Source organism: Erinaceus europaeus, chromosome 3 (genome assembly GCF_950295315.1).
Source record: "Erinaceus europaeus chromosome 3, mEriEur2.1, whole genome shotgun sequence".
NCBI classification, from domain to species: domain Eukaryota; kingdom Metazoa; phylum Chordata; class Mammalia; order Eulipotyphla; family Erinaceidae; genus Erinaceus; species Erinaceus europaeus.
The window spans coordinates 16,506,905-16,520,806 of record NC_080164.1 but is presented as its reverse complement, the minus strand read 5'-3'; the positions used below and the strand labels follow the sequence as shown (position 1 = coordinate 16,520,806).

Sequence of the window (13,902 nt, the reverse complement as noted above, 5' to 3'; positions counted from 1 at the left end):
AGGAGAGAAAGAACCAGACATCACTCTGGTACGTGTACTGCTGGGGATCGAACTCAGGACCTCATAGTTGAGATCCAGTGCTTTTTTTTTTTTTAATATTTATTTATTTATTCCCTTTTGTTGCCCTTGTTGGCAAATCCAGTGCTTTATTCACTGCGCCACCTCTTGGACCACTACTTTTCCTTAATTTGAAAAGCATGTGGCATAAAAGAATAAAAGATAATTTGAAAAGTCCACAGCATTTGTGTCCAATTGGCAAAAAGAAGTTAGATGGAAGAATAAACAAATAATTTGTACTAAGATAAAAGCTGTATAAACATAGGGATGTTAGTAGGAACCAAAGTTTTCAGCAAGAGAACAATAAGATCAAAGAAATGAAGTATAAAAGCCTAGGTATCATAAATTTGAAATATTAATATAAATGCGAGATACAGGGAGTAGCACAGCGGGTTAAGCGCACGTGGCAAAGCGCAAGGACCGGCGTAAGATGATCCTGGTTTGAGCCCCCAGCTCCCCACCTGCAGGGGAGTCGCTTCACAGGTGGTGAAGCAGGTCTGTAGGTGTCCATCTCTCTCTCCCACTCTGTGTCTTCCCCTCCTCTCTCCATTTCGCTCTGTCCTATCCAACAACGACAACAATAATAACTACAACAATAAAATAACAAGGGCAACAAAAGGGAATAAATAAATAAATGTTAAAAAAATGTGTGATATAAAAAATGGGCTTTTGGGGAGTTGGGCAGTCACGCAGCAGGTTAAGCCCAGGTGGCCCAGAGCACAAGGACCAGTGTAAAGATCCTGGTTTGAGCCCCCGGCTCCCTACCTGCAGGAGAGTCGCTTCACAGGCAGTGAAGCAGGTCTGCAGGTGTCTGTCTTTCTCTTCCCCTCTCTATCTTCCCCTCCTCTCTCCATTTCTCTCTGTCCTATCCAACAATGACGACAACAATAAGAACAACAATAACTACAACAACAATAAAAAAAAAAAAGGGCAACAAATCAGAAACAGAAGGATGAATATGGGATGATCTCACTCTCAGGCAGAAGTTGAAAAACAAGATCAGAAAAGAAAACACAAGTAGAACCTGAACTGGAGTTGGCGTATTGCACCAAAGTAAAAGACTCTGGGGTGGCTGGGTGGGGAGAATACAGATCTAAGAAGGATGACAGAGGACCTAGTGAGGGTTGTATTGTTATATGGAAAACTGGGAAATATTATGCATGTACAAACTACTGTATTTACTGTTGAATGTAAAACACTAACTCCCCAATAAAGAAATGTAAAAAAAGAAAAAAAAAAAAAGGGGGCAACAAAAGAGAAAACAAAGAAAAACAATTTTTTTAAATGGATTTTTCTAGATCTGCCCACCATTACAGACAAGAAACAATTAACACTTCAGAAGGAATGAACGCATCGTGAATTCAGTTTTAGTTTCTAAATAACATTTCCCCATTAAAGTCATTTTTTAAAAAGATTTTATTTATTTATGAGATAAGAGTAGAGAGAAAGAACCAGACATCACTCTGGCACATGTGCTGCCGGGAATCAAACTCGGGACCTCATGCTTGAGAGTCCAAAGCTTTATCATTGCGCTACCTCCTGGACCAAGTAAAGTCTTTTTTTTTTTTTTTTTAATGACTGAGGCTAAGTCTGCGGTTATAAGGCAAGTACAAAGTGAACCTCACTGATTTTTAATAATTGATTTTTTAAAAAATAATTCTTTTATTACTTAAATTGCATAAGAGAGTTTCATATGGGGGGAACTGGAAGTCAGAGCACTAGTACAGCACACTGCTGGAGACTAAACCAAGAGCCTCAGACAAGTTCAAGCCCTGCGCTGTCCCATTTCCCCTATGGCACTCGCTGATCATTTCTGTAACAAGAAACTGCTCAAAGAACAGTAGGACCAACAGTCTGGAAGCTGGCTCAGCGTCTACAACATTGGACTCTCAAGTATGAGGTCCTGAATTCAATTCCTGACATTGCCAGATGCCAGAGTGGTACTCCGGCTCTCTCATTAATAAGTAATGTAAAAAATAATAAATAATAGCGGGAGTTGGGCGGTAGTGCAGCAAGTTAAGTGCACGTGGCATGAAATGCAAGGACCTGCGAAAAGATCCTGGTTCGAGCCCCAGCTCCCCACCTGCAGGGGAGTCGCTTCACAGGGGGTGAAGCAGGTCTGCAGGTGTCTATCTTTCTCTCCTCCTCTCTATCTTCCCCTCCTCTCTGTCCTATCCAACAAGGACAACAATAATAACTATAACAATAAAACAAGGGCAACAAAAGGGAATAAATAAATATAAAAATATATATATAAAAAGAAAAATATCAGCTGGGAGTCAGGCAGTAGCGCAGCAGGTTAAGTGCAGGTGGCACAAAGCACAAGGACCGGTTCGAGCCCCTGACCCCCCACCTGCAGGAGAGTAGCTCCCCCCCCCTTCCCCTTCTCTCTCCATTTCTCCATCCTATCCAACAACAAGGACAATAACTACAACAATAGTAACTACAAAATAAAACAAGGGCAACAAAAGAGAATAAAAGAAAACTATCAGCCAGTGAATGTGATAAGAATAAGAGAATTAGCAAAATCACATTTTGTGCTCCAGGAGGTGGCACAATAGATAAAAGCATTGGACTTGCAAGCATGAGGTCCTGAGTTCAATCTCCAGGAGCACATGTACCAAAGTGATGTCTGGTTCTCTCTCTCTTCCTATTTTTCTCATTAATAAATAAATAAAATCTAAAAAAAGAAAGCAAAAAAGAAAAATCACTTTTTTCTGTGATTTTACCTTTCTTTACCTTTTTTCTCTATCGCACATCCTCTATCAAAGAAAATAAAAACCACTGAGAATGGCATAGTTATGCAGGTACCACACCCGGCAATAACTCTGCTGGGGAAAAATTGTCATAGGAAGACAGTTCTAGCTAGAGTTGACAGTGTAAATACTACAGCTACAAAGAGGGCTGAGAAAAGATCGATGCATTCGGTGATTACTGAAAGTCATTATTAAGTAAAGTTCCTATAGTATAGTTAGTGTAAAGCAGTGGGCATGAAGCAGTTAAGAGATTAACGAGAGGGAGTCAGGCGCAGCAGGTTAAGCACAGGTGGTGCAAAGCGCAAGGACTGGCTTGAGGAACCTGGTTCGATCCCCCGGCTCCCCACCTACAGGGAGGTTGATTCATAGACGGTGAAGCAGGTCTGCAGGTGTCTATCTTTCTCTCCCCGTCTCTCTTCGCCTCCTCTCTCCATTTCTCTCTGTCCTATCCAACAACGAAAATATCAACAATAATAACTACAACAACAATAAAACCAACAAGGGCAACAAAAAGGAAATAAGATATTTTTTAAAAAGAGATTAAGGAGAATAAATGAAGAATGAGAAAGGTAGGGGACAGGTGGTGGTGCACCTGGTTAAGCGTACCCATTACAGTGCACAAGAACCCAGGTTCAAGCCCCCTGGTCCCCACCTGCAGGGGGAAAGCTTCACGAGTAGTGAAGCAAGGCTGCAGGTGTCTCTCTATTTCTCTCCCTATCTCCCCTTTCCCTCTCATTTTCTGTCTCCATCCAGTAATAAAATAAAAATATTAAAAAAAAGAATTTTTAAAAAAAAAGAATAAGAAAGACAGCCAACTGCTGTTTTCACTCACTCTTAAAGTCTGGCAGGAAGAGAGGAAACAGAACCAGAGAGGCCACATGCAACTTTTTTTTTTCTTTTAACTAAGAAAGACTTATGCCTGACAGATGATACAAAGGCAAAGGAATAAGATAGTCTTAAAAAACACAATCAGAAAGAGTGACACATTTCATAACTCATTAAATTACACTACTCATCTTAATATTGTGTGATAACACTTCATTACAGATTCTTACTTGGTTTGCACATAAACCTTTGGAGTTCATTCTAGGATTATTTCTAGAGAAATATTTGCATGATCTATTCCATTTTTCTTGTACAGTAATTAACACCCTTTCTATAATAATCACGAAATTATAGGTACTGTGTTGAGGGTGACCAACCATGACCTAAGTGGTTAATAGCTTATGGCTAGCTGGAGTGTCATTACACAGTACTGCCACGCCAGATGACTGTCAAGCTGCAAAGAAAAGATCGCTGACAGTTACCAGCTGCATATGCAGCTAAAATAAATGAAGCTTAGACAAGTAGTTTTTCTCACTGCATAAAAGTTAGTACATCTTAGATATACCGATTTTTATTTAAAATGCTATTTTAAGTATGAAAACTAGGGGGGGAAAGAACACTTTTAACAAAATAAGAACTGAAATGAAATATTTACTTACGAAAGTGCTGCTCTAGCCAAATCGTGTGGCATCAGGTCTTTATAACTGAGGAGAGAAAGATAAATAATTTAAAACCCTAAACATAGAGCTTGTATAAATAGGGTTTTTCTTTTCTTTTTCATTCTGCTTGAAATACCTAGAGACATCATTTATCATATGCTGGTGCAAGTGTACTTAACTTTCTTATCCAAAACAGAACATTGATAGAAGGGAAGAAACAGGGCAACTTCCTTATTTGTCATCCTTAAAAATCTGGCAAATGTTGATTCTTACAGAGTTGGCTAATAATTTAACAATAATTGTTGCCCAATATCTTATTGTTCAGCATGACAAAAGTTAAATATTCCTTAAAACTAATACCTTCCTTTGAAAAGTTTTTATTTTAAAAATTATCTATTTATTTTGTGATACCTAAAGGAACCTAAAGGATATATCAGAAATATATATATATATATATATATATATAAAACATTTATTTTAAAAAAATTTTATTTACTTATTAATGACAGAGATAGGACAGAAAGAAAGAGAATCAGACATCACTTTGGTACATGTGCTACCAGGATTTGAACTCAGGACCTCATGCTTGAGAGTCTAGTGCTTTACCTACCTCCCAGATTATTATTGTATTAGAACTTTTAAAAAAACGTTTACTAAATATTTATGAGTGAGAGATAAAGGAGAGAGAGAGAGAGAGAGCCAAAGTGTCACTTTGGCACATGTGATCAAACTCTGGACCTCATGCTGAAGAGTTCAACGCCTATCCACAGCACTACCTCCCAGACTATTAAATTTATTTATTTATAAACCATTATTCTTTTTTTATATTTATTTATTTCCCCTTTTGTTGCCCTTGTTTTTTATTGCTGTTGTAGTTATTTTTGTTGTTGTTATTGATGTAGTCCTTGTTAAGATAGGACAGAGAGAAATGGAGAGAGGAGGAGAAGACAGAGAGGGGGAGAGAAAGATAGACACCTGCAGACCTGCTTCACCGCTTGTGAAGCGACTCCCCTGCTTGTGAAGCGACTTCCCTGCTGGTGGGGAGCCAAGGGCTCAAACCAGGGTCCTTAAGCTGGTCCTTGCGCTTTGCGCCACCTGCGCTTAACCCATTGCGCTACCGCCCGACTCCCAATTTATTTATTTTTAAGAAAGCGGGAGATCAAAGCACCACTCAACTCTGGCATGTAGTTGTGTCGGGAATTGAACCTGAGACTCTACGTATGCAAACTGTGAGCTCTAACACTAAGCTACCTCTCAGGATTTTTTAAATATAATTTTTATTATTAGTGATGTAATGTTGTTTTACAAAATTATATGTAAGACTTCAAGAGTACAGCTTCACACCTATGTGTACAATTCACCTCTCTCACCACTAAACTTCTTGTGCTCCTTCTTCAATCTGATAACTACTATCATTTTCATGGAGTTGAAAAGATCCTTTAATTCCATTTCATTTTTTGAAAATTTCTTTATTGGGGGGGATTCATGGTTTACAGCCAATAGTAAAATACGATAGTCTGTACATGTGGAACATTTCTCAGTTTTCCACATTTCCATTCAACCCCACCAGTCCTCTTCTGCCATCACATTCCAGGACCTGAATTTTTCTCCCCTCCATACTCCAGAGTCTTTTACTTTGATGCAATACACCCCCACTTTAAGAAAGATAGCTTTTTTGTTTTTCTTTCATTTGACCAGACAGAGAGAAACTGAAAGGGGAGGGGTTGATAGGAAAAGATAAAGAAAGATAACTACAATAATGCTTCCCTGTTCATGAAGCTTCCACCTTGCAGGTAAGGACTGGGGTCTTGAACCTAGGTCCTTATGCATGGTAACATGTACACTCAACTGGCTGTACCACTGCCCAGCCCTCATTTTATTTTTCCAGTTCATTTGCTTTAGTTATCTATATTTCACCTGTGAGTGAAACCATACAGTAGTTTGAATGATTTTTTAAATTCTCTTTTTTATGCTTTTGCTTTAACTGTTTCGTTGAGTCTACTTCTAGAAGTGTTTCCTAAATGCTCCCGTCTCTAAGGAGAGTCGGGTCTTCCAAATATCATTCAAGCTAAGAGCAATACTTCTCTAAATCAAACACTTTTTCTGTTTAGAAAATGGTTTGCTATTTTGCATGCTCTGCAAACCAGGGTTCCAGGTAGAATCCCTGGCTCCACGTGTGGCCAGAATGGTGCTCTGGTCTCTCTCTTTACATAAAGTAACTAATAATTTGGGGGAAAAAAGTTCTGCTATTTCTTATATCATAATATCAAGAAGATGATTAAACTCTCCTCTTCATAAATTCTCCCTTTATTATCTTCTGTCAGTTTTTGGTCTTTATATGCATACTACCTTAAAATTTTTTTGTTTCCTAACTATCATTTCTTATATCAGTTAACATTTTTTCTTCTTTGTCTCACTAGACCTATTCTGTATTAATTTCATGAAAATGCTATCTGTGCTTTGGCTCCCAACGTATTTGGCTCCCATTCACAAACACCACTTTTTAAAAAAAATTATTTATTTATTTACTTATTTATTTATGTATGTATTTATTGCCCCCAGGGTGATCGCTGGGGCTTGGTGCCTACCCTACAAATCCGCTGCTCCTAGAGGCCATTTTTCCTATTTTGTTGCCCTTGTTGTTGTTATTGTTGCCATTGCTGTTGCTGTTGGACTGGACAGAGAGACATGGAGAGAGGAGGGGAAGACAGAGAGGGGGAGAGAAAGATAGACACCTGCAGACCTGCTTCACCGCCTGTGAAGCGACTCCCCTGCAGGTGGGGAGCCGGGGGCTGGAACCGGGATCCTTATGCTGGTCCCTGCGCTTTGCACCGCATGCGCTTAGCCCACTGCACTACCACCTGGCCCCCTCACAAACACCACTTTTAAAGGTACCTTAAAAGGCGTGAAACACTCCCCACCTGCAGGGGAGTCGCTTCACAAGCGGTGAAACAGGTCTGTAGGTTTCTCTTTCTCTCGCCTTCTCTGTCTTCCCCTCCTCACTCCATTTCTCTGTCTTATCCAACAATAACAACATCAATAATAATAACTACAACAATAAAACAACAAAGGCAACAAAAAGGGAATAAATAATTTTTTTTTTAAAAGAAAAAAAGGAGTGAAACAAATTATGTGGTGACTCGTGCTAACTAACTGGATAGTGGTCATTATTTCACAACGTATGGTAGATCTAGTAAGTCATCACACCGCACACCTTAAAAATCACATTGTAGGGAGTCGGGTGATAGCACAGAGGGTTAAGCGCAGGTGGCGCAAAGTGCTAGGACCGGTGTAAAGATCCTGGTTTGAACCTCCTGCTCCCCACCTGAAGGGGAGTCACTTCACAGGCGGTGAAACAGGTCTGCAGGTGTTTATCTTTCTCTCCCCTCTCTGTCTTCCCCTCCTCTCTCTATTTCTCTCTGTCCCTATCCAACAATAATAACTACAACAATAAAACAAGGGCAACAAAAGGGACTAAATAAATAAATATTTAAAAATAAATAAAAATAATTGCACCAAAGTAAAAGACTCTGGAGTGGGTGGGTGGGATGAATACAGATCCAAGAAGGATGACAGATGACCTAGTGGGGCTTGTATTGTTATATGGAAAACTGGGAAGTGTTACGCATGTACAAACTATTGTATTTACTGTTGAATGTAAAACATTAATTCCCCAATAAAGAAATTTAAAAAAATAAAATAAAAATAAATCACATTGTACAACCTAAACATAAAGACTTCTAATAAAGTTGGGGGGAAGAAAAAAAGAGTAAGCAGCACTATCATTTCATACTCACGAAGTGCCTGACAGCAAAAATGGAATGCGAACACCCTCCACCACCACGATATTCCTTACATTGGGCTTGGCTAAGGTCTTCTTTGAGCTGGTCTGGACGGCTTTAAGACAAAGAAGTACTAGTTAAGATATATGAAGTCAGGTGACTCTTCACACTTTTAAAGACAGATACCCTAAGAAGAATTATATCATTGAGTGTCAAGTGGCATTTATGATTTACCAATCAATTCCAACATTTTTAAAAAATACTTTTATTTATTTATTCCCTTTTGTTGCCCTTGTTATTTTATTGTTGTAATTATTATTGTTGTTGTTACTGAGTTGTTGGATAGGACAGAGAGAAATGGAGAGAAGAGGGGAAGACAGAAAGGGGGAGAGAAAGACACCTGCAGACCTGCTTCACTGCTTCTGAAGTGACTCCCCTGCAGGTGGGGAGCCGGGGACTCGAACCAGGATCCTTAAGCCGGTCCTTGCGCTTTGTGCCACTTAACTCACTGCGCTACCGCCCGGCTCCCCAATTCCAACAGTTTTTAAAAGGTTCAGAAGTTGACTAGTACTTAAAAGTCTCCAAAAATACTTAAGGTAAACATTATACTCAATGATGTGGTATTTTGCCATTAACAAAGCTGTTCATTTCTATGGAAGATCTGACAATCTAGCACATCAAAAGTAATTTTACACATAGGTCTGCATTTAGTTTTAGAATCCATAATCACCAGTAATGCCTATTCTTCACATAGCATATTATTCTTGCCTCTCTATGGGGGAATAAAGGTCACTTAGTTCATGACTACTGCTATTAAAAATGGTGACTTCACTGTTTTCAGCCTATCTTGGATGGAGCTTGAAAAATTCATGTTAAGTGAAATAAGTCAGAATATGAGATGATCTCACTCTCAGGCAGAAGTTGAAAAACAAGATCAGAAGAGAAAACACAAGTAGAACTTGAACTGGAATTGGCATATTGCACCAAAGTAAAAGACTCTGGGGTGGGTGGGGTGGGGGAAGAGTACAGGTCCAAAAAAGGATGATAAAGGACCTAGTGGGGGTTGTATTGTTATATGGAAAACTGGCAGATGTTATGCATGTAGAAACTATTGTATTTACTGTCATTATCCAATAAAGAAATTAAAAAGATGTTAAACTAAAAAAAAAAAAAAATCAAAGTACATGGGCTGCAGAGACAGCATATGTTTCTACAAAATCCTTTCATGCCTGAGGCACCAAAGGTCCCAGATTAAATCCCCAGCACTACCATGTCAGAGCTGAGCAGTGCTCTGGCTGGTTAAAAACAAAATCATATATATAGTATTGTAGCAGTTATGTATTGAATTAATCAATATTTGGATCAGACAGATACATTTTCAGTCCATCTGCAGATTTAAAACATCAATAAATCCCATGTGTCTCTATTCTAATTCCTCTACCCTAACAGTTCTGCCAACCAGGGAAAGTCACATGAGCTTCAAGATGAATTAGTTATAAAATTATTTCCATCTACAACCTACTCAGAACAGGCACAAGCCTGTTCCCTCCCCTCAGATCAGCTGGTCACACTGCTTGTCTTATCATGTGGTTTCTTGCGTCGCTATCATAGGGTTCACAAAAATCACCCCAAGGGCAATGTTAGGAGTCTTAACATTTAGGTTTCATGAGGGTTTGCAATATATTTGGGGAGCCAGAAATACACAGAAATAACCAAAGAGTATATAAAATAGAATGCTCCAAATGGCTGACAACTACTTTCCAAAACTCCACTGGTCTTCATCAGTAATGACCTTCACCTACTTGGCAAGAATCAAGTCTATTTGTGTGACTACAAACCCAAGCCCTGGGTGAACATCAGAACTAGGGGAAAGGTGAGATGAGACAGAAAGGAATTCTCTGTAAGGTTAATACAAACCTACAGTCTAGTTAGAACTTAGAGGTCAAATGGAATATATATGGCAACGAGAAAATTTTCTAAGTGGGGATATGCAACAGATCTCTGAGGACATATATTAAAACAATATAAAAGTATCATCCTGTGTTTATATTGAGTTCACAATATTTAAACTGCCAAGATATCTTTAGAACTATCTGAAGTTAACAAAAATAAAATGAGCCTTTTTAGACAAAGAAACTAAGACACATGGAAGTAAAGTTTTGACCAGTTCAAGGTCAAACTGTCCAGAAAGAGGCAGAACTGGAAGAGAGTAGCTATCTACTTCCCCCCTGCTTTTTCTACTAGTTACAGTAGTATATTAGTAGGAATACCACCACAGAACCAAAATCAGAAGTCATGTGTCCGTACCGGAGCTAGACAAGAATAAAGGTATGAACTTGCCAGGGTGTCATTAGCACTGGGCAGAGAATACAGAGACCTACAACAGATTCTGGAAAATTATGTATTCAACAGTGAAGAAGTTCAACTCCCCGGGCTTACAGAGGGTCTATATGACCACATAAAATCAACAAATTCTTTTACTTTATTTTGTATTGAGTGAGCAACCCTCTTTACTAACTAGTCTCCCAGTTACCCATATTTTTGGAAGAGATTCTCTTGCATATGGGATAAGATATTCATAAGGAAACTCATCAGCACACACTGAGAAGTTAAACTTTGTCTCCATAATAGTCCTAAGAATGTTTGTGAGGGTCGGGAGGTAGTGCACCCAGCTCTGCTCACACATGACCATGGGTAAGGACCTGGCTTTGAGCACACACACCCCCATGCCCCACTCCCCACTAGCGTGAGTGCTGAAGCAAGTCTGCAGAACTCTCTCCCTCTTTATTTCCCCCTCCCCTTGAAATTTCTCTATGTTGTATCAAATAAAGTAGAAAAAAAAAAAAAAGGCCACCAGTAATAGTGGATTCAGTAGTGCTGGCACCAAGCCCCAGTGATAACCTTGGTGTCAATTTAAAAAATATATTTGCAAACTAATCCTCTCTAGAAGTGAAGAGCCATAGATAATCAACTGACTGGAAGCTTCATGGAACCTCCATATTGCTAGCAGATTCCAAATTCCACAAAGCAGACTACTGTCAATATTGAACCTAACTGAAGCCTCATGACACGTAATGCTGTCATTATTTGCCACTATGTATTTTTAATTTGATGGCAACACTGAGGCTCATGTTGCTCAAAAGTAGTAAACTAGTCTGGCTTTTATTCAGAATTCACAAACCTAGAATCTAACATTTAAATGTGAAATGTTTAATTTTCTCTTTACTGTACCTGGGGCAGCATGCAGCTGGGAGGAGCAGCTCAGAGTTCTTACAGCTGAAAGACAAAACAAAACGCTTACACAAAGTAATTCCATTCATACTCTGGCTAAAAGGTTTCTAAATCCAAATCTAATCTTAAAAGTAAATAAATGAACTTACAAAATCTCAAGGCCCATTTTGATGTACTGGGAAGCGTTTTTAAAGTATAAGTCAGGATGGAAGTCATTCTGAAATCTAAAGAGAAAAAAAGAAACGTGGGTTATTTGAACAATTTGTAGCTGATGCCGACTGTAGTCTAGGACTAATAATCTTGTCCATGGCCACTGAAAAACACTACAATTTAATCTATTACCAACAAGCCTTCCTTCAATAGTGTTATCACTGCTACATCGACACAACCTCTATTCTAACTACTAACTTGTCTACTCCTCCCTGCAACCTCAACCTACGGAGAAGGTATGGTTATTACCTTTGTAAGAGATAAGAAATCTGAAGTATAAAGGAATTGCAGAACTCATCCACAGACTCACAGCTAGTGAGCAGAGTTGAGGTCTCAATCCCAGCTGTCTCACTCCAGAGACTGTACTCTCCCCTGGGGTCAAAGGAATAGAAGCTGCAGGGCCTGGTCCTAAAGCCAGTGATAATTTCCTAATTTAGCAGGCTGTACTCTGATCATGTAGCGTGCATTGTGGAACGTTTGTACTGCAGGGAGGACATACTAAGCTGTTTCAGAATGGTGAAGTTAGTATGTCAGCAACTTACTCTTTACTATGAAGAAAGATTCAGGCCCTGGAGCCCTGACTCCCAGACCCCCACCCCACTAGGGAAAGAGAGAGGCAGGCTGGGAGTATGGATCACTGCCAATGCCCATGTCCTGCAGGGAAGCAGTTATGAAGCCAGACCTTTCACCTTCTGTACCCCATAATGACCCTGGGTCCATGCTCCCAGAGGGATCAAGAATAGGAAAGATATCAGGGGTGGAGGGTAAATAGCATAATGGTTACGCAGAGACTGTCATGCCTGAGGCTCCCAAGTCCCAGGTTTAATCCCCCACACCACCTTAAGCCAGAGTTGAGCAGTGCTCTGGTTAAAATAAATGAATAAATAAATAAATAAAAATAAAAGAATAGGGGGAGTCGGGCGGTATGGCAACAGGTTAAGCGCATGTGGTGCAAAGTGGAAGGACCAGCGTAAGGATCCTGGTTTGAGCCCCCAGCTCCCCACCTACAGGGGATTCGCTTCACAGGCGGTGAAGCAGGTCTGCAGGTGTCTATCTTTCTCTCCCCCTGTCTCCCTCCTCTCTCCATTTCTCTCTGTCTTATCCAACTACAATAACATCAATAACAACAATAACTACAACAATAAAACAAGGGCAACAAAAGGGAAAATAAATAAATATCTAAAAAAATATAAATAAAAGAATAGGAAAGCTATCAGGGGAGGGGATGGAATATGGAGTTGTGATGGTAGGAACTGTGTGTGAATTATTCTATGGTCTTGTCAATATTTCCATTTTATAAATAAAAAAATAATAATAATAATAAAAAAGATTCAGGCCGAGGAGACAATGCTTATGCAGACGACTTCCATGCCTGCAGCACCAGGATCAATCCCCAGCATCACCGTAAGCCAGAGTCAAAACACTGGGTTTACAAATCTGAGGTCCTGAGTTAGCTCCCCAATAGTGCGTGTGCTGGAATGGCATTGTAGTTCTCGCTCTCATTAATAAAGAAGTGAATCTTTTTTTTTCTATTTTTAAAAAAGGAGACATTAACAAAACCATAGGATAGGAGTAGTACAACTCCACACAATTCCCATCACCAGATCTCCATATCCCCTCCCCTCCCCTGATAGCTTTCCCATTCTCTATCCCTCTGGGAGTGTGGACCCAGGGTCGTTGTGGGTGCAGAAGGTGGAAGGTCTGGCTTCTGTAACTGCTTCCCCGCTAAAGTGAATCTTTCAGAAATTGACAGGGACATGATGTTTTACATTTGCTCAACAGTTGCAACTTTTAAATGATCCTAGAATTTTTTTTTTTGAAATAATAAAAAAAGAAATTGTGAAGATTCCACATAACATTAAAAGACATAAATACATTAACCAGTAATCTGGAAAGTGGTGGGGAGGGCAGGTGGTGGTGCACCTGGTTAAGCGCACACGTCACAGTGCACGAGGACCCAGGTTCAAGCCCCTGGTGGATGCAGTGCTGTGGTGTTGCTTGGTCTCTTTCCCTTTCTATCTCCCCCTCCCTTTTCAATTTCCTCCTGTCTCTATCTAATAATAATAAATAAATAATTTTGAAAGTGGCACAGTGGATAAAGCATTGGACTCTCAAGCATGATCCCAATCCCCAAGTTTGAACCCAGGTAACACATGTACCATAAATAAATTAACAAATATATATATTAGCCATCCCCTCTTCTCAAGATGGCAAACCCCCCAAAAATGAGTTTCTATAAACTAGCAAGAAAAAAAATGGGTAAAGGGTATGAACAAGCTGTTCACACAAATGGAAATACAGTAACCTAGGAGTGGCGCAGGGAGCAAACCGCAGGATCCTCAAGCACGAGGCCCCACTTTCAGTCCCTGGCAATGCCCGTCC

The 13,902-nt window shown here is 39.7% G+C and overlaps 1 protein-coding gene across 2 annotated transcripts in view; it reads right to left on the bottom strand.

Moving 5' to 3' along the window:
• HADHB (hydroxyacyl-CoA dehydrogenase trifunctional multienzyme complex subunit beta) overlaps positions 1–13,902 on the bottom strand; it is a 46,259-nt gene that overhangs the window by 22,804 nt on the left and 9,553 nt on the right. The window contains exons 1-5 of one of the 2 annotated variants that reach the window (XM_060186699.1): positions 11,770–11,833; positions 11,460–11,534; positions 11,311–11,355; positions 8,095–8,194; positions 4,298–4,342 (exon numbers count right to left, since the gene is read on the bottom strand). In XM_060186699.1, the coding sequence (XP_060042682.1) occupies positions 4,298–4,342; positions 8,095–8,194; positions 11,311–11,355; positions 11,460–11,534; positions 11,770–11,818 (314 nt within the window). In that variant the 5' untranslated portion in view covers positions 11,819–11,833. Of the gene's footprint in view, positions 1–4,297; positions 4,343–8,094; positions 8,195–11,310; positions 11,356–11,459; positions 11,535–11,769; positions 11,834–13,902 lie in introns of those variants that run through there. The other variant, XM_060186700.1, reaches the window with a different exon arrangement.